We start from the raw sequence: 22,323 nt of genomic DNA, 5'->3' as shown, positions 1-22,323 counted from the left end.
GATTTAGACTTGGTTATAACTATTTTTAAATAATTTCAAACATAAAAGTTGTAAGAACACAAATACTTTTTTTTTTTTAATTTCTGTTGATCATTGTTTCTTGAATACATCATTTTCTTTTTGTTTAGTATTAGTTGTTTTGCTGCGGGGCATGTCATTACTCAGAACAGGTAAACAATGTGTGACACCTTGTGAGGCTTTTCATGCTTCCAAAATGTATTTACCTTGCTTACATACTTGAATATTAGTGGATGTAGGAGTCTTAGTTAAATGTCTTTCCCTGATAGTCGTGAAGAGCTTGCTTCATTATTGGGGAAAGAAACTGCTGCTCAATATCGAAGATAAAAAGCTAAATTTGTGGGGCCGGCTTTGTGATATGTTGGGTTAAGCTGCTGCCTGTGGTGCTGGCATTCCATGTCTGAGTGCTGATTCAAATCCCAGCTGCTCTGCTTCCAATCTAGCTCCCTGCTAATGCACCGGAGAAGGCAGCAGAAAATGGCCTAAGTATTTGGACCCCAGCCTCCCTCATGGGAGACCCAAGTGCAATTATAGGTTCCTGGCTTTGGCCTAGCCCAGACCATCTTGGCCATTTGAGGGATGAATCTATGGGTGTAAGCTCTCTCTCTCCTCTATAATTCTGCCTTTCAAATAAGTAAAATAAATTTAAACTAGGGATGGCTGTTCACTAGGATAATCATTCTGAAAAAAGCACAGAGTTGATCTAGATTCAGGAATGAGGTTAATTGATTTGTAAGTTCTCCTTTGTTCTAAGAGTTTAAATTGAAATTATAAAGATTTTTCAAAAGATTCATGAAAAATGGAATTGAAAGATAAGTTTATTTTGATGCAAAATATTTTAAATGTGTAAATAACTTTTTTTTTTTAGATTTTTATTTATTTATTTGAGAGTTAGAGTTCTAGAGGGAGGGAGAGACAGAGAGAAAGGCCTTCCATTTGCTAGTTTACTCCGCAAATGGCTTGCAATGGCTGGAGCTGGGCTGACTCAAATCTTGGAGCTAGGAGCTTCCTTCAGGTCTCCCATGCAGGGGTAAGGGCCCAAACACTTGGGCCATCTCCACTGCTATCCCAGGCCATAAGCAGAGAGCTGGATTGGAAGTGGAATAGCCAGGACTTGAACCAGTGTCCATATGGGGTGCCAGCACTACGGGCAGAGGGTTAGCCTACTACACCACAGTGCTAGCCCCATAAGTAACTTTTTAATGGTCATTTTTCATGAACTTTTCAAAGAGCACGTGTATTTGTTCCTTGAATTTTAAGAGAATTGCCTATAAAACCTTCTTGTGCTAATATTTGTACTATGGGAAGATTTCTTAATGACATACTAAATTTTATTGCTTTCCTTATTTTACTTTTCTATAAATTTGTGGTATTCTACCTGTTTTCAGATTTATTGATAATGTGTATTTATTATATTGCCATTCTCTTTGTAACTGCAGCATTTATAATTGTGATGCTCTTTTTCATTACTGGTATTTGGGTGTGACTTCTTTTAATGGAACCTTTCTGGTGTGTGTGTGTATAATATATATACACACACAAAGATTTATTTATTTATTTTAGAGGCAGAGTTAGGGAGAGACAGAGAGAGGGGGTCTTCCATCCACTGACTCACTCCCCAAACGGCCACAACAGCTGGAACTGGGCAGATCCAAAGCTAGGAGCCTGGAGTTTCTTCCAGGTCTCCCATGTGGGTGCAGGGACCCAAGGACTTGGACCATCTTCTACTAATTTCCCAAGGCATAGCAGAGAACTGGATCAGAAATGAAGTAGCCAGGACTCGAATGTGCATCCATATTGATACTGGCACCATAGCCAGAGGCTTAACCTACTACACCACAGCACTGGCCTCCTATGTATTTTCTGTTGCAGTCATTTCTGCTTTTATTTTTTATTATTTCCCCTTTTTTGCTTTCCTTTCGATTGTTGCAGTTTTCTAATTGCTTAATCCATTGTATCATATCATCCTACATATAGGACACCCATAGAGACTTAACTTAAGCCATAAATATACCACTTTAGGTAACTTTGAAATAAATATTACTGAAATATTTGCAGATTTGAAAACTTGAGATTTAATGATTTAAGATAGATGCTCATAGTGCCTCAGTCTGCAGCACCTATATCTCATGAACACCAGTTCTAGTGTTGGCTGCACTACTTCCGATCCAGTTCCCTGCAAATGGCCTGGGAAAGCAGTGAAAGATGGTCTCAGTCTTGGGCCCCTGCACCTGTTACAGGCTGGGTTGGGCCTAAATTATTAATTTTCCACACTCTTGTCTTTTACCTAGAGAAGAAAATTCTAAGTACAGGTCCAAACACAGCATGCAGTATGATACTTATTTACAAAATAGGAAAAACATACTCATTAGGGCTTTATTTTGGGAAAGTGGGCCAAAGAAAAGGATTATGCCCTACTCTGTTCTTTCTGAGTCTGTGAGGAGAAGAGAACACATATCTGTTCTTCTTAGCTTTTTATGTTCTTTAGAAAAACGGAAGTGTTTATGTGGTACCACCCCTACCTCTCAGATAAGAGGATGAACTCAGATTGACAGATAGGTGAACATGACAACACAGAGCAAAGGAGGTGCAGCTACCACCTCATGAACCCAATCTAACTCCTTGACCAGTCCCGTATCACACCCATGTGGAAGACACGGAAGAAGCTCCTGGCTTCCCATCGGCCCAGCTCCAGCAGTTGCAACTATCGGGGGAGTGTGAACTAGCAAATAGAAGACCTCTCTCTCTGTCTCTCCCTAACTCTGCCTCTCAAATAAATAATTTTCAAAGGCAGAATTACAGAGAGGCAGAGGCAAAGAGAGAGAGAGATCTGAAGCCAGGAGCCTGGAGCTTCTTCCAGATCTCCCATGTGGGTGCAGAGGCCCAAGGACCTGGGCCATCCTCCACTACTTTCCCAGGCCATAGCAGAGAGCTAGATCAGAAGTGGAGCATCTGGGACTTGAACCGGCACCCATATGGGATGCTAGCACTACAGGTTGCAGCTTTACCCACTATATATACCACAGCGCCGGCCCCATAAATAAGTCTTTAAAAATGATAAGACACTCAGTATATTAATTTTTAAAAAAGATCTATTTATTAAAAGACAAAGTTAGAGAGAGCGCTTCATCCATTGGTTCACTTTCCAAATGGCTGCAGTAGTCTGGGCTGGGCCACGCCACAGCCAAGAGCCAGGAGCTTCATCTGTGTCTGCATGGGTGTCAGGGGCTGGAGCACTTGGGCCATTTTCCACTGCTTTCCAAGCACATTAGTAGGGAGCTGGATCACAAGTGGAGCCTCCGAGACTCGAACTAGCACCCATATGGGATGCCAACATAGGCAGCAGCTTAACCCACTGTGCCATAGCACCAGGCCTAGTACATTTTTATTTGCCTCTTATTTTCCAATGCAATGATTAAAAAAAAAAAAAAAAACACCTCCCTTAGTACCCTTCTTTTTCTGCATCACACAAAGTTGCATGTATAGTCTTTTTTATTATCATTTACTTATAAGTATTTTCATTATTTCATATGATTCCTTCTTAGACTCAGGAGTTTTGACTTTTTCAAACATGTGATTTTTGAAAAGCTATTTGTATATTATAAGAGAATATGATTGTAAAATACCAGTTATATGAAAGTTGAGATTTCCTTTATGGCCTGACATTTTATCAGTTTTTATATGTGTTGTATTTGTATTCTTCTGTTTGGATGTAATATTCTGTATATATCTATTAGATTAAATTTACTGGTTGTGATAACAGTTGTTTTTTTAGCTTTGCTAATATTTTTGTATTTTTGTTTATTTTATTAACTGAGAAATGTGTTAAAAATTATCCTCTGTGATAATGGATTTGTTCATTTCTCCTTGTTGTTATGCCAGTCTGTTTTGGAGCAGTGTTACTGGGTACATGAAAGTTTACTTCTTATATATTGAGTAGAAACTTTTATCATTATGTAGTAAACTTTATTGGTAGTAATGGTTTTTGCCCTAATGTCACTGTGTCATGTAATGTAGCAATATCAACTTTTTAAAATTCGTATTTGCTAATCTATTTTTCCTATATTTTTACTTTCATTATTTTAGTATCCTTAGATTTTTAGGTGTTTCATTTTGAAAAGTACATGCACCACTACCACTCCAATCTTAAATAAAAATACTTCCTGTGTGTTTACAGTGCTGAAGCTGCTGAAAGATGGCAGAAGAAGTGGTGGTAGTAGCCAAATTTGACTATGTGGCCCAACAAGAACAAGAGCTGGACATCAAGAAGAATGAGAGATTATGGCTTCTGGATGATTCTAAGTCCTGGTGGAGAGTTAGAAATTCCATGAATAAAACAGGTTTTGTGCCTTCTAACTATGTGGAAAGGAAAAACAGTGCTCGGAAAGCATCTATTGTAAAAAACCTAAAGGATACTTTAGGTAAGTTAGTCTTGTGTTAAAAACAACTAATTTGTTTTAAGTGGATTCTGGAACTTAATTCCTACTCAGTTCTTCATACAGATTTCTGGCAGCAGTGGGCAGACTTGAAAGGGCCAGGACTGGAATTTCAGCTCGGCTGGGTAGATTTGGTTTATAGCAGATTTTCAAGCCAGACACCAGTAAGAGTCAAGGTCATATGTGTTAACAAGTAGTTGCTGTAAATCTGGGCCCAGATCTGTTCATTAGAGGGATTCTAATGCACAGAACTAAATTTGACTTCGTAGCAGGGACTTCTTGAGTTACGAGTACCTTTTTTGAGTTTTGACTTCTAGGCAAATTCTGCCTCTAATTGAGGTGGGGGAAAAATGAGTAAAATGCAAAATTACCTTTTTTTATCATCAAGGCAATTTTCTTTCACATGGCATATTGTTAAATTTTAATTTGTTTAATGGCTTACATTTTGAACTTTAAAAAAACAAGCCATCAGTTTACTCTTCTATTTGATGAAAGAGTTTTTAAGCTGTGGAATATTTGTTAGTATCTACAGAACTGATCTCTTTTCTATTTTGTTTTTGGATTTTTCCCCCCTCCCTTCTTTAACTATAAAGTTGTTTTGTTCTTCTTTCTGTTTTTACTGACCTTCCATGAGTGCCAGAGGCAGTGGAGCCTGCTTCACATTGGGCTCCACTGAGCTGGTAGGAAGGAAATATGCATGGGTGAGGACTGGCCTCTTTTTAAAAAAAAAGAAAAGAAAAAAGAAATTATCCTGAACTGACAGGAAGGAATTGGGAGGGACAGAATTTCATTTTTGGTATTCAGGCAAACATGCTGTTGATTAATGATTCTTTGTCTTAATGTAGAAGGAAAGTAAAATTTCTCCTTACAGTGATAGTTTGGGAAAAATGTAGCATTATTGACAAGTATGAAATATAATTGATGTGCTTGTTGTTGATATTATTGTTACTCTAGAAATTTATCAGCAATAAAAGACAAGTACTGTTTTTAACTATCAGAAAACATCAAAAACTAAAATATAGTGTACTTCCCAGTAGTAAATAAAGTATTAGAATATTAGTTTCTGAGCTAAAGCATTTACATTGTTTTAAAGATAAATTGGTAGTTGTTGCTGTGCCGTTTAACTGTTGGGATAATGTTTTTTTAGATTCTAATTTTTTTGCAAACAGGACCATTAGTTTTTTTTTTTGTTTTCTTCCTTTTTTTTTTTTTTTTTTTTTTTTGACAGGCAGAGTGGACAGTGAGAGAGAGAGAAAGAGAAAGGTCTTCCTTTTCTGTGGGTTCACCCAACAATGGCCGCTGCGGCCGGCGCACCGGGCTCATCCCAAGGCAGAAGCCAGGTGCTTCTCCTGGTCTCCCATGGGGTGCAGGGCCCAAGTACTTGGGCCATCCTCCACTACACTCCCAGGCCACAGCAGAGAGCTGGCCTGGAAGAGGGGCAACCAGGACAGAATCTGGCGCCCCGACCGAGACTAGAACCCGGAGTGCTGGCGTTGCAGGTGGATGATTAGCCTGTTGAGCCGCGGCACCAGCCAGGACCATTAGTTTTTAAATGGAAGGCAAATCAGAATGTGATTTTCTTTACATAGTTGAAGAGACCAGTGTTAGAACCAAGAATACTTCTGGTTTTGTAAATACTGAACATTTATTGAAAGCATGTTGATGAAAAGTATTGAAGGAGAGCAAGGTAACTTCTTTCAAGAAAGTATAACTCATAGTGATGAATGCACAGAGAATACTAGACATATCTATATAGAGTTTTTGTTCCTTTTTAGTTTGTTTTTAAAAATTTATTTGCAAGGCAGAGAAAAAGACACAAGAGAAAGAGATCACCAATTAGCTGGTTCACTGCTTACACTTCACTCCTCATTGTGAACAGAACCCTGCTGAAGCTGGGAGCCAGGAACTCGTTCTGGGTTTCCCATGTGGGTGGCAGGGTCCTTTACCCATTACTTGCTGCCTCCTAGAGTATACAGAAGCAGAGCTGAGACTCAAACCCAGGTACTCTGATAAGGGATGCTGGTGTCGCAAATAACTGCTATTCCAAACCACTGCCCCTGTTTGTTTTTAATAGGATCCTGGTGTCTGGAATTAGAGAGATGTGATAGTAGTTACAAAAGATAGTGAAAAACTATTATCTTAGAGCAAACAGGACAAATATGCCAGTTTTAGTTATTGTATATAAATCTGAAAGTTAATTAGAATTAATTTTTATTAATATTACTAGGAAATTTTCCATATTTTCTGATATTATTGAGACAGTTTTAGCAAGGTTTATAATTCTGTAAGATTTAAGAAATCGCTGTTAACTTTATTACAATATGATGGTTATTACTACCTTTATTTCTGGGTGCTTGGAAATATTGGTAGTATATAGTTACATAGTATAATGATGTAAATCCAACTTATGCATTGGATAACCTTCTTTTCTTTAGCATTTCTGTGTCTCTTTTTGGTAACTCAAATGTCTTATTTAATGGGTTTGTTTCACAGTGATTGTGCTGGTGGAGACATTGTTTGAAAGTTTAGGAAAAGGAAAAATGAATGCAATAGTATATTTTTAAGTGTTAGAAAATGTATAGGCTTTAAAACTCCTTCTAAAGTAAGTGTGAAGAATAGGTTACTTTTTTGACCATTATGATTTACTTATTTTACAGATTCTGTTATAGTTTATGGGGAAAAAAGTTTTGGAAAGAGAAGCTTCAGAAAAGCTTTCTGTTGCTTGGGTGTGGGCCAGGTCACATGGATTGGGTGTGGGAAGTTTCAGTGTTGCAGAACAGACCAGGAAGCTCCCTGAGAATTATCCTGAGCTGTGTTAACAAGCTTACAAAAGAGAACACAGAATTTGTATTCAAAATGGAATGGTTAAACGTCTTTAAAGATTTTTTCAGTAAGTTAATCTGTTTATTAAATCTGTAGTTTTCTTGTTACAGTTTTTGGATTAGATTTTTCCTTTTTGTGAATTTAAAGGGAAACCGTAGAGAGAACTTGTTCGGTTTTTATAAGCTGGTACTTTTGTGTTGTTTCATACAAGCTAAATTATTGATCATGTATCAAATAACATTAGTTTAACTGCGTAAGATAATTTTTAAATATTTGAGTATGATATTTAAATAACATATAAGGAAAGGATAAAAATGCTTGGGTTTCATACAGTTCTAGTTCAATAATTTTCAGCTTAGCACAAACATTGACGTGAAATCAATGGTAAACAATTAAAAATAATTAGGTGAGCAAACTCCATATTTGACTTCTGAGTTAACATGATATTGCTTTACTACTTTTCACTTACAGTAACAGTATAAAGAATGATATTTAATGGAAAGTGCTAGTAAAATACTGAAGAATTTAATATTAAAAGAGTGTAATCCATATGTCTATTGATGACTTTTTATGATCTTATGATAATGAGTTTGATTTGATCTTGAGTATTGGTGTTTCTAGAAAAATGAGCAGAGGAATTATTGTGCAAGATTTTTATGTACGAAGAGCCTGAGAAGCAAGAGTTACCTGGTGAGAGATTACAGAGAAAAGCACAAAACAAAAAAAGAGTAACCACTTTCTCTAAAAAACAAACAAAAAGTGACTACAATGTGAAGATTTATTTAGTTAGTTAGCTGTGGTGTCTAAGTGAGTCCCTCTGGAATATGTCTCTTAACTTCAGTTTACTTTTTGAAGTGTTATTAAGTCAGATCTTTGCATTTCCATTTTTTGAATGATCTTTCCTTTTAGAGATTTATTGGTTTATTTATTCATTTGCTGATGAGCCATTTTTCATTGAGTGCCTACTATAAGCGAAGATCAGAGTAATAAAAAAAGAGGGTGAAAAGAATGTTGTATCACCAATACAGAGATTCAATATATTTCATCTTAACAATGCAATGATAAAATTAACATTTTCTCTACTGATCTTATGGAATTGGTAGTTAACCTTAAGTACATTTTTATACTGAGGTTCAGGATTTGAGATTTGTAGCCATATCATTCCTTTCTTGAGTTCTTGCAACACATTGAAGTTTATACATCTCTTGCCAGGTAGCTCATCAGGAGAGACAAGGCTAGGCTATTTATCAATCTACTCCTCAAATGGACTTAAAAAAATAGAGAAAAAAAGGATATGGTGCATCTTGTGTAATAGCCAGAATACCCTTGAAAACAAAATTGCTCAATGTTTTAGATAAAATAATAAAAAAATAATATGTGTGGATGAAATAAACAGGTGAAAATACAAAAATTCAAATAACCCATGATGGAAAGAATACCATATATTTGGTTTTAGAATTCCTTAGTTCTGTTTTCTGATATACTATTAACCAGCGTTATGACCTAGGGTATATAATTAAAGCTTCCTGATTTTCTGAGAGTTGAGTAAGACTAGACGATCCTGGAAAGTCCCTTCTAACTCTAAAAGTTTTATGGTCCTGGTGAAAATAGATGGTCATGTGTATGTCCTAAGAGTTGGGGGAATCTGTTAGGGAGAAATTGGTTTTGAGGAAGCACATAAGAGCAGAAGTATTGTTCAATAAGCAATTAGAAGAAGTAGTAATACTTTCTTGGTGCTCATTCTGCTTTCTATTATTCAGTCATTCAGATGAAGGGGAAATGACATGCCTAAAAAGTAGGGAAGACTAATACTGGAAAATTTAACATACATTAGATTCACAGAATATTTGAAAATTTAAAATCAAGATATAAATAAGATGTATAGGAACTGGCAGTAATATAAAATGTTGCATGAAGTTTTTAAAGAAGTTGAAAAAAATGCTGAGAACTTATCTTGGCAACAGTTGATATGAGTGAAAGACTGAGGAAGAGCTGCTGGGTAATGTAGGTGGGGAAGTCTCGCACAGTCCATGGTGGCATTGGTTCAAGTTTGTGGGATGCTCAAGTGAAGGGATGCAGTAAGCTCCCTTTTGTATGTGCTGGGGCCAGATAAACTATGATGTAGTTATTCACTTTGGATAGATACCCTTTAATGATGATATTGAGACACTCAAATGCTTCCAAACACGGACATCCAGTATATCAAGGATTTGCAAGCCAAGTTGCATAAAGAATAGTTATGGGTACTGAGATTGTGTCAGGAAGAGGACAGATATCACACAAAGACAGAATGTTCAGAATGCTTGATCATGTTCTTAAACTTTTGAGAAGTTTAATAATGCATTATTTTGCTTAAAATGTAGTGCTGTAGGAAGAGAAGTGTAAAACCAGTGGAGATGAGAAGATTGAAAGTTGTACTAACTCTTCTGGAACAAAGCTAATGTCTGCCTCAGAGTTGTATACTTCCTCAGTGCTTAGATCTGAGAATTTCTCTCTTAACTCCACAGTCAGATCCAACTATATAATAACAAAGGTTCAGGTAATTAAATTGAATACCAGAAGCACTAAGAGGTAGGAAAGTAACAACTGCCATTGATTGAGTGCCTGCTCTGTATTGTACTTTGAACTGTGTTAAGTGCTTTACATACACTTGAGTTTTTTTCCAAAAAATGTTATGAGGTAAGTACTTACTGTAGACCTCTATTTCACAGACAAGGAAATTAGAGGTTAAATAACTGAATAACCAAGATCGTACAACCAGGAGCAGAATTAAAATTTAAACTTATTTCTTGTCAAAGTTTTATGGAATGACTTTTATGACCAAAGAATAGAGAGAGACTTAGAATCAAGCAATGGATTAGAAGGGTTTGATGCAAAAAGGACCAATTTAGATTAGATGATGTGGTGAACTGCGAAGTCAAGAAAGGCAGTGGTCTAAAAGTGCCCCCCAAAATTCATAGACTGAAACCTAATCACTGTGATGGTATTACTAGGTTAAGGTCTTTGAGAAGTGACTAAATCATGAAAGTTGAGCCCTTATAAAATGGGATTAGTTGCCTTATAAAAGAGGCCCAAGGGAGCTTACTTGTTACTTTTACCATTTGAGAGGTAAAATTTGCTATCCATGAAGAATTGGCCTTTTCCAGACACAATCTGTTGGTGCCTTGAGCTTGGACTTCCCAGCCTCCAGATGTATGAGAAATTAGTAGGCCGGGCGCTGCGGCTCACTAGGCTAATCCTCCGCCTTGCGGCGCCAGCACACCGGGTTCTAGTCCCGGTCGGGGCGCCGGATTCTGTCCCGGTTACCCCTCTTCCAGGCCAGCTCTCTGCTGTGGCCCGGGAGTGCAGTGGAGGATGGCCCAAGTGCTTGGGCCCTGCACCCCATGGGAGACCAGGATAAGTACCTGGCTCCTGCCATCGGATCAGCACGGTGCGCCAGCCGTGGCGGCCATTGGAGGGTGAACCAACGGCAAAGGAAGACCTTTCTCTCTGTCTCTCTCTCACTGTCCACTCTGCCTGTAAAAAAAAAAAAATAAATAAAAATAAAAAAAAAGAAAGAAATTAGGTAGTGTTATTTATACTTTACCCAGTTTATGGTATTTTTATTACAGAAACCTGAATGAATTAAAGAAGAATTTAGAAAGATAATAAGTTGATCTGAGGGATACCTGTTATGAAAGGATATAGTTGTTGCTGGTTACAACATAATTGAGAAATGAGATATTAATGCTTAATGTTTATGTAACTTGGTAAAGTACTTTGCACCTGCTGGCATTGATAGCAGGAAATTGAAAAGGCCATCTTCTAGTAATAGAAACAAAGGGCGGCTTGCGCCGCAGCTCACTAGGCTAATCCTCTACCTAGTGGCGCTGGCACACCGGGTTCTAGTCCCGGTCAGGGCGCTGGATTCTGTCCTGGTTGCCCCTCTTCCAGGCCAGCTCTCTGCTGTGGCCCGGGAGTGCAGTGGAGGATGGCCCAGGTGCTTGGGCCCTGCACCCCATGGGAGACCAGGATAAGCACCTGGCTCCTGCCATCGGATCAGCACGGTGTGCCAGCTGCAGCGCGCCAGCCGTGGCGGCCATTGGAGAGTGAACCAATGGCAAAAGGAAGACCTTTCTTTCTGTCTCTCTCTCACACTGTCCATCTGCCTGTCCAAAAAAAAAAAAAAAAAAAAAAGAAACAAAGGGCAATAAAGTAGGCCCTTCTCAAAGAGTTGTAAATGGGAATAATACAGCCTACCCACTATGTGTGCATTTGTTCAGTCATGCTCATTGTAATCTTAAATAGAACATTTAGTACAGGCCAGACACTGAGAATATAAGTAATTGAAAACATGGTGTTTAGTCTGATGAGAAGCAAATTCTGGCACACAGAGTGTTAAGTGTTACAGTAAAAATATTTACCAAGAAAATAGTGACACAGAGGAATGAGTTCTGATTTGGGGAGGGATAGTGAAATCTTCAGGAGGAAGAGACCTGGACTGAATCTTGAAGAATGAATATGAGAGAGTGTTATGAGCAGAAAATTATCATATTCAAAGATCAGAGCCTTAAGAGTATGGTTTTGGGGCCGGTGTTGTGATCCAGTCAGTTAAACTATTGCTTGCAATGCCAGCATCCCATGTTAGAGCAGTGGTTTGAGTCTTGGCTGCTTCGCTTCTGATCCAGTTCCCTGCTAATGTGCCTGGGGTGGCATCAGAAGATGGCCCAAGTACTGGAGCCTTGCTATCCATGTGGGAGACCTGGTTGGAATTCCAGGCTTCTGTCTTTAACCCGTCCCAACCCTAACCCTTTGAACTAATGGATGAAAAATCTCTGTCTCTCCCACTCTCTCTCTCACTCTGCCTTCCAAATAAATAAAATAAATGAGAAATTAATGTTTTGGGGGAAAAAGGGGTTTTTTTTTTGTAATTCTAAGGAGGTTGATAATGACTGCAGCATTAGTTACATAGTATCTCTGTCAGGGAAACAAGTATGACATTGAAGAAATGCTTAGAAGAGAGAATATAGAAGACTTTGGGTTGCGTAGAAAACACATATTCTTTCCCTTAAATATTTCTGGCTTCTAAAATTAAAATTTAATGTTTTGTGTCTTCTCACTTGGGAATTTAAAAATTCTTGATTTTTTTGATAATTTATAATTTTAGACCTTTTTCAGAATGAAATTTTGAAATTAGTCTGTTTTAGGTCAAAAAGATTTTATTGTATTTGTTTATGTCAGTGCTCAATTTTTCTCAATTTAGAAAATTTTTACTGAACTTCCGCTATGTATGCAATTTTGAATGGTATAGGAAATGCAAAAGATAAAGGAGACAGATCATTTCTCTCTTGTATCCTATGTACTAGGACTTAGAAGACAAATAGAAAGGGTAGACATTGAGCTTAATGGTTAATGTGCCAGTTAAGACTCCTGTGTCCCATATCAGAGTACTGGGATTCAAGCTCAACTCAAGCCCCTGACTCCAAGTTTCTGTTGATGTAGACCCTAGGAGGCTGTAATGATGGCTCAAGTAATTGGATTCCTGCTACTCACTTGGGAGACCTGGATTGAGTTCCCAGTTCCCAGCTTCTGCACTGGGGATAGGACCTGGCTATTTTGGGCATTTGGGGAGTGAACTAGTGGATAGGAACTTTTTCTTTTAAAATAAATAACTAAAAGGATAAACCCAGATAAAGAGGTAATACGGGTACCTCAGAAGTACAAGGGGACTATAGTAAGATTAGACTGGTCAATGTGGCATTTGAACTGTGGTAAGGTTTGCATTGAATCTGTGTATCAGTTTGAATGGCATTGCCATGTAACATAGACTATAATTTCATTTATTTAGGTTGTCTTTAATTTTTCAAAAATATTTTGTAATATTTAGTGTATAAATGTTATTCTTTGGTGATATTTATTTCTGTGTATTTTATCCTAAAAATGTTATTATAAATGGAATTTTCTTAATTTTCTCTTTTGGGTATTCGTTGATAATCTAGAAAAATACAGCTCACTTTTGTATGATCTTATATCTAACAACTTTAGCAAATTTGTTTATTTTTTGTGTGTGTAGAGCTTTTTTTTTTTAGGATGGTCTGTAAGATCATATCTGTAAAATAAAGATTATATTACTTCTTTTCTACTTTAAATGCTTGTTATTTCTTTTTCTTTCCTGACTGATCTGGCTGGCACTTCCAATACAATGTTGAATAGAAGTGGCATCCTTATTTTAGCTTTTTTAGGTAACTTTTTGGTAAACCTCCTTTACTATTTCGAGGAAGTTTCCATTTAATTCTAGTTTGCTGAGTGTTATGAAAGAGTTTTTGATTTTGCTCAGTGCTTTTTCTGTATCAGATCAGATGTTCATTGGTTCCCCCCCCTTCATTCTGCTCATGTGGTAGATTATATTGAGCGATTTTCATATGTTGAACCACCCTTATATAAATCCCAGTTAGTCATGTTGTACAATCCTTTTAAAATGCTCTTGGATTCAGTTTGCTAGTATAGGTGATCCTATTTTTCATGAACTCTGTATTTGTGAATTCACTTCCTTGTTAAAATGTGTTTGTGACCCCTATATTGATACTCTCGTGCTTCTTTGCATATATATAGAATGGCAAATAATTTGAGTCACTTGATGTATACATGTTGTTCCACCTGGTTTCAGCTCTCATGCTGTAAACAAGTATCCTTTTTACAGTCTTAGTACCATGTGCTTTGAATTTTTCTGCCTTTTTGTCATTAAAATGGCTCCCAAATGTGTTGAAGTGTTGTCTATTGTTCCTAAACAGGAATAATGATTTGCCTTACAGAAAAAAAAATTCAGGCACTAATTATAGTAACGTTAGTTGTCTGGTTAATAAATCACAATTTATGATAAAGTGTCTTTAAAGAGAAACACAAAAAACAAGGTCATATACTGATTGACTGACTATGTAGTAACCAGAGGCTTTATCTGCTTTTCTTCAAGGAGCAGTTGTTCAGTATTTGCTAACTCAGTATTCGTGGTGACTATCAAACCTAAGTACTGTGCAGATTTGAATAGATTGGATTTTGAGGATTTGATGTATATCTGTAAGCAGTATTGGCCTGTTAATTTTCTTCTGGTGGCTTTGGTATTGGAGCTAATGCTGGCCTCATAGAACAGTTCAGGAAATGTTTTCTCTCTCTCCTCTCTTCTTTTAAGAGAAGTTTGACAAATATTAGTATTAAGTCTTTAAATATTGGTTATATTCACCTGTGAAGCCTGGTAGTCTTGGGCTTTGCTCTGTTGAGAGATTTTTGATTACTGGTTCAATCGTATACGTTACAGAGTTGTTGAAGTTTTTCTCTTCTGTAGTCAGTTTTGGTAGTTTGTGAGTTTCTTGGAATTCATCTTTTTCATCTAAGCTAACTAATTTGTTCGCAAACAGTTGTTTGTAAAATTTTTTTTAAAATCCTTTAAAATTTCTATAAGATCTATAATAATATTCTCACTTCACTTCTGTTTGGTTTTATTTTATTCTATTTTTTGAAAAGATTTATTTATTCAAAATAGAGAGAGAACCAGAGAGAGAGCATACACAAGCTTCCATCCACTGGTTTACTCCTCCAGTGTCCACAATGGCCAGAACTGCGCCAGGCTGAAGCCAGGAGCCAGGTATCTCACAGAGGCGGTAGGGGACCAAACACTTGGGTCATCTTCCACTGCTTTTCCCAGGCACTTTAGCAGGGAATTGGAAAAAAGTAGAGCAGCTGGGACACAATTCTGTGCCCATTTAGGATGCCTATATCGTAGGCAGCACCCTTACCTGCTGCGCCACAACACCAACCCCTTCAGATTTTTTTTTTTTTTTTTTTTTGACAGGCAGAGTGGACAGTGAGAGAGAGAGACAGAGAGAAAGGTCTTCCTTTTGCCGTTGGTTCACCCTCCAATGGCCGCCGCGGCTGGTACGCTGCGGCCGGCGCACCACGCTGATCCGATGGCAGGAGCCAGGAGCCAGGTGCTTTTCCTGGTCTCCCATGGGGTGCAGGGCCCAAGCACCTGGGCCATCCTCCACTGCACTCCCGGGCCACAGCAGAGAGCTGGCCTGGAAGAGGGGCAGCCGGGACAGAATCCGGCGCCCCAACCGGGACTAGAACCCGGTGTGCCGGCGCCGCTAGGCGGAGGATTAGCCTAGTGAGCCGCGGCGCCGGCCCAGATTTGTTTTTAAGATTTATTTATTTGAAAGGCAGTGTGACAGAGAGAGTGAGGTCAGTGGGTCCTTCATCCACTGGCTCATGCCTTGAATGGGCATATCAGCAAGAGCTAGGCCAGGAATCAGGAACTCTATCTGAATCTTCCACATGGGTGTCAGGGGCCAAAGTACTAGGGGCGTCATCCACTGCCTTCTTAAGTACATTAGCAGGAAGCTGGATTGAAAGCAGAGCAACCAGGACTCAAACCAGCACTCTGATATGAGATGGCAGTATTGGAAGCAACTGTAACCGATGCCAGCCCTGTCATTTCTGCTTTTAATTATTTGAATTCTCTTTCTTTATCTGATGTTCTACCTTTCTGTCCATACCTTTCTGTCTCTTTCTTAGTCTGTGTAGCTAAAGATTTATCAGTTTTTGCTGATACTTTATTTTGTTAAAAGATTTATTCGTTTGAAATGCATAGTTACAGAGAGATGGGGAGAGATACAGAGAGAGATCTTCCATTCACTGCTTTACCTCCCCAAATGGCCTCAACAGCCAGAGCTGGGCCAGTCCAAAGCCAGGAGCCAGGAGCTTCTTCCAGGTCTCCCACATGGGTGTAGGGGCCTAAGTACTTAGGCCATCCTCCCCTACTTTCCCAGGAACATTATAGGGAGCTGAATTGGAAGTAGAGCAACCAGGACTTGAACTAGGTGCCCATATTGGATGCCGGCTCCATAGGTGGTGGCTTTACCCACTATGTTACAACACTGGCCCCACTGATATTTTTAAAGAACAAAGTTTTGGTTTTGTTAATTCTGTTTTACTATTTTTTGTGTGTATTTATGCTAATTTTTTATTATATCCTTCCTTCTACCTGCTTTAAATTTCATTGTTTAATTTTTTTGTCATACCATAAATTGTAAATTATTGGCTTGAATCTTCTTTTTTTATTGCAATCTTTTAGAGCCATAAAATTCTCTCTGTCCATTGCTTTTTCTTCATCCTGTATATTTTTGTATGTTCTTAAAAGTTCTCTCCATACCTGTAGTTTCTGCTTTGACTCAGTGGCCATTTCAGTATGCTGATTATTTTCCACATGTTTGTGGATTTTCTAGTTTTCTGTTAGTTTTTAGGTTAATTCAGTTGTGGTCAGAGAAGACTTTTTTTTTTTATAATGCTATCAGTCTCAGATTTATTGAGACTTGTTCTGTTGCCTAACATCCTGCAGAATGCTGTTTGTTTAGATATGCCTGTTAGATCTAGTTGGTTCATAATGTTGTTCAGGTCTTCTGTTTTCTTTATTGTTGCTTGTTGTTTTGGATGGTAGTATTTGCTTGTTCAACTTTTTCTTTCTTTTTTGAAAGGCTTATTTATTTATTTATTTTGAAAGGTAGAGTGATACGACAGGGAGAGACAGAGAGAAAGATCTATCACTCCCCAGATGGCCACAACAGCCAGTGCTGGGTCCATCCAAGGCCAGGAGCCTGGAACTTCATCCGGGTCTCCCACATAGGGGCCCAAGAAGTTCAGCTGTCTTCTGATTTCCCAGGTGCATTAGCAGGGAGCTGGATGAGAAGTGAAGCAGCCAGGAGTAAAACCAGTATTCTGTTATGGGATGCCAGTGTTACAAATAGTTTTAACCCACTGTGCTACAACGCTGACTCCTGGTGATTGTTTCTAAACTGTTTTTGTGAGATCTATGTTAATCATGTGTAGCCTTTGAATTCTGTGCTCTATATGGTTAGCAGTCAGCTATGTTTTTTTTTTTTTTAAAGATTTATTTATTTATTTGAAAGAGTTACACAAAGAGAGAAGGAGAGGCAGAGAATGAGAGAGAGGTCTTCCATCTGCTGGTTCACTCCCTAGTTGGCTGCAACAGCCGGAGCTGTGCCGATCTGAAGCCAGGAGCCAGAAGCTTCTTCCAGGTCTCCCATGTGGGTGCAGGGGCCCAAGCACTTGGGCCATCTTCTTCTGCTTTCCCAGGCCACAGAAGAGAGCTGATCTGAAGTGGAGCAGATGGGACTCGAACTGGCGAGCATATGGGATGCTGGCACTGTAGGCAGTGGCTTTACCAGCTACACCACAGCACCAGCCCCTCAGCTATGTTTTGACAGAGTTTTGCCAAAAGAAAAAAACATATTCTTCCTGTCTTTACAGATTGGCTCTGTGTTGGTGTACTTTTTAAATTCTAAGCCAAGCCATTTATAGTTTTGCCTTAACCTTCACTTACTGTTTGATCAGAACCTGAAGGTTAGCCTAGGTTCTTCTTGGTTATTTCCAGAGCATGTGGCAAATTCTGGCTGTTTTCCTTCTTAATTCCTGGGGTATATAGGATCTTTTAAAAAGTCTTAATTGGGGCTGGTGCTGTGCATAGTGGGTAAAGCTGCTGTCTGTAGTGCCAGCATCCTATATGGGCACTGGTTCGAGTCCTGGCTGCTCCACTTCCAATCCAGCTCTCTGCTATGTCCTGGGGAAGCAGTAGAAGATGGCCCAAGTGCTTGGGCCCCTGCACCCTTGTGGGACACCTGGAAGAAGCCCCTGGCTCCTGGCCCAGCTCCAGCTGTTGGCCGCAATTTGGGGAGTGAACCAGCGGATAGAAGACCTCTCTCTCTCTGCCTCTGCCTCTCTGTAACTCTGCCTTTCAAATAAATAAATAAAATCTTTATTAAAAAGTCTTAGTTACTCATATAGATCCTCTTTCTTCTTCTTTCCAAGGCTTTTTATTTTTTTAAAGGTGTATGTATCTATTTAAAAGAGAGAGATCCCATCCACTGGTTGACTCCCCTAGTGGTTACAACTTGTGGGGCTGGGCCAGGCTGAAGTCAGGAACCTGGAACTCCATCTGAGTCTCCCTTGTGGGTTGCAGGGCCCCAAGAACTTGGGCCGTCTTCCGCTGCTTTCCCAGGCATATTAGCAGGGAGGTGGATCTTTCCAGGCCTTTTACTCTCTCTGTTCATTGTCTGATTTGTTTTTCCTTGCTCTAGGCTGCTGCATCAATTAAATGATTTTGGAAAAAACCTCCCAGGAAGATAGGCTAGCCCTGAGAATGTTCCGAGTCAGGAGAAGCCAAGGCAAGCTATTGCACTGATCCTTTAAGGAACCTTGCCAGACGAGTTGAAATCTACAATTACAGTTCTTTAAGAATAAGGTCTATATTGCTGCATCTAACATAGGAGTCCAGGTTGCCTTCTTCACAGCCACCACTGACTTGGAATGTGCAGGATTGTAGGCAGGGAATTTAAAATGCCATAGTGCTCTTTACTACAGAGCAGCACCAGCTTCTTTCTGTATTAAGCCTGCTGTAGTTTTTTGTGTAGTTTTTGATTTTGTTTGCTTTTTTTTTTTTCATAAGTTTTTTATTGTTTGAAACTTCTAGGGTTCTGCAAAACATAGATTCTGACAATATTTGCCAGCACAATAATTGCATTTTGGTGGGAGCCCTGGAGATCCCTACTTTGATATTTTTAGTGATGTCACTCCTTTGTGATTTTTTTTCAGAATGTTAATACCATTAACTAGTTGTAAGAAAATTGGGACAGGGGCTGGCACTGTGGCATAGAAGGTGAAGCTTCCACCTGCAGTGCCAACATCCCATGTCAACGCTGGTTCAAATCCCGGCTGCTCCACTTCCAGTCCAGCTTCCTGCTAGTGTGCCTTGAAAGGCAGCAGAGGATGCCCCTGCACCCACGTGAGAGACGCAGAGGAGGCTCCTGGCTTCAGCCTGGCCCCAGCCCCGATGTGGCCATTTGGGGGAGTGAACCAGTGGAAAGAGAATCTCTCTCTCTCTCCCTCTCTCCCTCTCTCCCTCTCCCTCTCTCCTCTCCCTCTCTCCTCTCCCTCTCTCCTCTCCCTCTCCCTCTCTTCTCTTCCTCTCCCCCTCTCCCCCTCCCCCTCTCCCTCTCCCCCTCTCCCGTTTTCTCTCCTTTTCTCTCTCCTTCTCCCTTTCTCTCTACCTGTCAAATAAATAAATAAATCTTGAAAACAAAAAGAAAATTGGGACAGAGGAAATTGTCTTATGGGTAAAGGAGGGATTATTTTTATTTGGAAATGAGTGTTGGATTTGAGATGCTGTTATAATCTTTAGATATCTAGTGACAATTGAAATTGTAGTGCTTGAATTCCGGAAAGCTTAGAGCTCTAAAGAGATCCAAGACCCTTGTACATAGAAGTTATAGAAAATGAAAGTGTGTAATTTCCTGGAAATAGAGGGGAAAGCCATGTATGGCATCTTGGGAAACACTTCCAACTAAGGAATCCATTACTCAATCACCATTCATTTTGTTCCCACCATTAATGTCAGTACTGCTTAGCAATGGAGTTAACAGGGAATAAGATTTAATTTTCTGCTTTCAGTAAGCTTATGTCTCATATTAAGGAAGACAGACAAGTTAAAAAAGTACAGTGGAATGTTATAATAACAAAGTTCAAAGGAGTTCAGACAGAGGCACACAAAAATATGTAAACAGGAAAGGAGGGGAAGTAGGAGACTCTCAGGGAATTAAAAGATGAAGAAAACTTAAGAGACAGAGTGATCTTTGATCTTAATTATTTAATGCATGGAGAATTTGAGATTGCTGAGGAATCTAAAAGGTACTGATTTGGCAGTTAAGGGGATGACAAAGTTTTTTGAAGAATGGTTTTAATAGAGGATTAGATTGGGCCCAGCACCGTGGCTTACTTGGCTAATTCTCCGCCTTCGGCACCGGCATCCCATATGGGCACTGGTTTCTAGTCCCGGTTGCTCCTCTTCCAGTCCAGCTCTCTGCTGTGGCCCGGGAGGGCAGTGTAGGATTGCCTAAGTGCTTGGGCTCCTGCACCCGCGTAGGAGACCAGGAGGAAGCACCTGGCTCCTGGCTTCAGATTGGCGCAGCGCTGGCCATAGCGGGCATTTGGGGAGTGAACCAGCAGAAGGAAGACCTTTCTCTCTGTTTCTCCCTCTCGCTATCTGAAACTCTACCTCTCAAATAAATAAATAAAAATCTTAAAAAAAAAAAAAAAAAGAACATAAGGGTGAGGGAGATACTAAAAAAAAAAATAGAGGATCAGATTATAAAGAGGTGGGTGTGGGTGTGAATGAGTAGTGAAAAAGTTAAAGAAAAAGGCCAGGTCACACTTTAAGGAATGATATAGTTTAAAAGAAGTGGGTGACCCTTTTCTTTCATACTAACCATTGAACTCTACTTCTGCTTAACAGAGAGGTAACTATGTGTGTATAAAGTTAACAGAAAATAGATGTTAGTAAAAAGTAAGAGTGAAAATAAGAAAGGGAAGAGGAAGGGAGGTGGGAGTGTGGGTGGGAGGACACGCACAATGGGAAGAATTACCAAAATCCTAAAGTTGTAATTGTGAAATGTATGAAGATTGTAACTGCAAAGCTATATAGTTTTGCATACATTCCTATGGACTTACTTGTTAGGGTACAGTTTAAAAACTTGCCATAGGGCCCCAAATTCCCTTAAGCTGGCTGGTAAAACAGCAGCTTAAGTGTTGTAGAGATTAAATGGGTAGGATTAAGTGGTAAAGTGACCATATAGACAGGAACAAGTGTTGAAGTGATCATATAAGGGGCTGGCGCTGTGGTGCAGTAGGTTAATCCTCTGCCTGTGGCAGCAGTATCCCCTATGGGCACCAGTTCTAGTCCCAGCTGCTCCTCTTCCAATCCAGCTCTCTGCTATGGCCTGGGAAAGCAATAGAAGATGCCCCAAGTGCTTGGGCCCCTGCACCCACATGGGAGACCAGGAAGAAGCACCTGGCTCCTGGCTTCAGATCGGCATAGCACCAGCTGTTGCAGCCATTTGGAGAGTGAACAAACAGAAGGAAGACCTTTCTCTCTGTCTTTTCCTCTCATTGTCTGTAACTCTACCTCTCAGATAAATAAATAAATCTTTAAAAAATAAAATAAATAAAAGTGATAATATAAATAGGACTAAGTGTCTGGAGATAATAATAGAGTTAAAAATGAGTGAAGGCTCCAACATGGGAAGCAGTCCATACAGCAGGCTCATAGAATCACTTTAAATAGCACTCCAATCTCAGAATCAGCCCTTAAGGCATTCTGATCTGGCTGAAAAGCCCAGGGGAGCATTTCAGGCATGGAAAGCCAAGACACTCTGGCAAAAAATGTTCTACATAAATAAAGTACCTCTGTGGGTGAGACCCCAGTGCAGCCACCAAAGAAGAATGTACTTTTCTTTGAAGGGAGGAGAGAATTTCCTCTTTGCTAAGGCCTTGACGAGCTAGTGGATCCAAAAGGCTTCCATAGCCAAGGCAGCTCATGTCAAGAGCCTCAGGTGATCACTGATGTCATACATTAGAGTGTTAATTGTTAAATAAACTATAATAGTCACTGTGCACTAACTTCCATGCAGGACCTCTGTCCCCAAAGAGTTATATCATGAGACTCAGTAGTAAAACTTGTTCTCAACAATCACTTCTTTTTAGTATATTAAGTGGAGGATATTACTATGTCTTGTAAGTTATAGTTATGTCTAAGAGCTTGCAAAAGATGTATCATTCTTGGGTTCCTCTTTAAAGATAATTAAGTTTCTAAAAGGAAAGAAGGGGGAGGAAGGAAGGGAAAAGAGGAAGGGGAAAAAAGTGCAAAATCACCTTTGAGAAGGAAAAACTGAACAGCCCTTGTCTGGACTATTGAGTAACAGTTTGTTTTCTTTTCTTTTCTTCTCTTCTCTTTTCTCTTTTCTCTTTTCTTTTCTTTCTTTCTCTCTCTCTCTTTCTCTCTTTCTCTCTCTCTCTCTTTCTCTCTTTCTCTCTCTCTTTCTCTTTCTCTCTTTCTCTTTCTCTCTCTCTCTTTCTCTCTCTTTCTCTTTCTTTCTCTCTTTCTTTCTCTCTCTCTCTCTCTTTCTTTCTTTCTTTCTTTCTTTCTTTCTTTCTTTCTTTCTTTCTTTCT

General features: G+C 39.3%; 1 protein-coding gene across 9 annotated transcripts in view; it reads left to right on the top strand.

Annotated features, from left to right (window-relative positions):
* NCK1 (NCK adaptor protein 1) overlaps positions 1 to 22,323 on the top strand; it is an 88,504-nt gene that overhangs the window by 60,464 nt on the left and 5,717 nt on the right. For 8 of the 9 annotated variants that reach the window (XM_002716437.5, XM_070072771.1, XM_008266219.4 and 5 more), the window contains exon 2: positions 4,196 to 4,439. In XM_002716437.5, the coding sequence (XP_002716483.1) occupies positions 4,214 to 4,439 (226 nt within the window). In that variant the 5' untranslated portion in view covers positions 4,196 to 4,213. Of the gene's footprint in view, positions 1 to 4,195; positions 4,440 to 6,861; positions 7,345 to 22,323 lie in introns of those variants that run through there. The other variant, XM_008266218.4, reaches the window with a different exon arrangement.

The sequence above is a fragment of the Oryctolagus cuniculus genome, chromosome 4 (assembly GCF_964237555.1).
Source record: "Oryctolagus cuniculus chromosome 4, mOryCun1.1, whole genome shotgun sequence".
Lineage (NCBI taxonomy): Eukaryota > Metazoa > Chordata > Mammalia > Lagomorpha > Leporidae > Oryctolagus > Oryctolagus cuniculus.
Note: the sequence above shows the minus strand (reverse complement) of the source record. Positions and strands in the feature narration are given on the sequence as shown.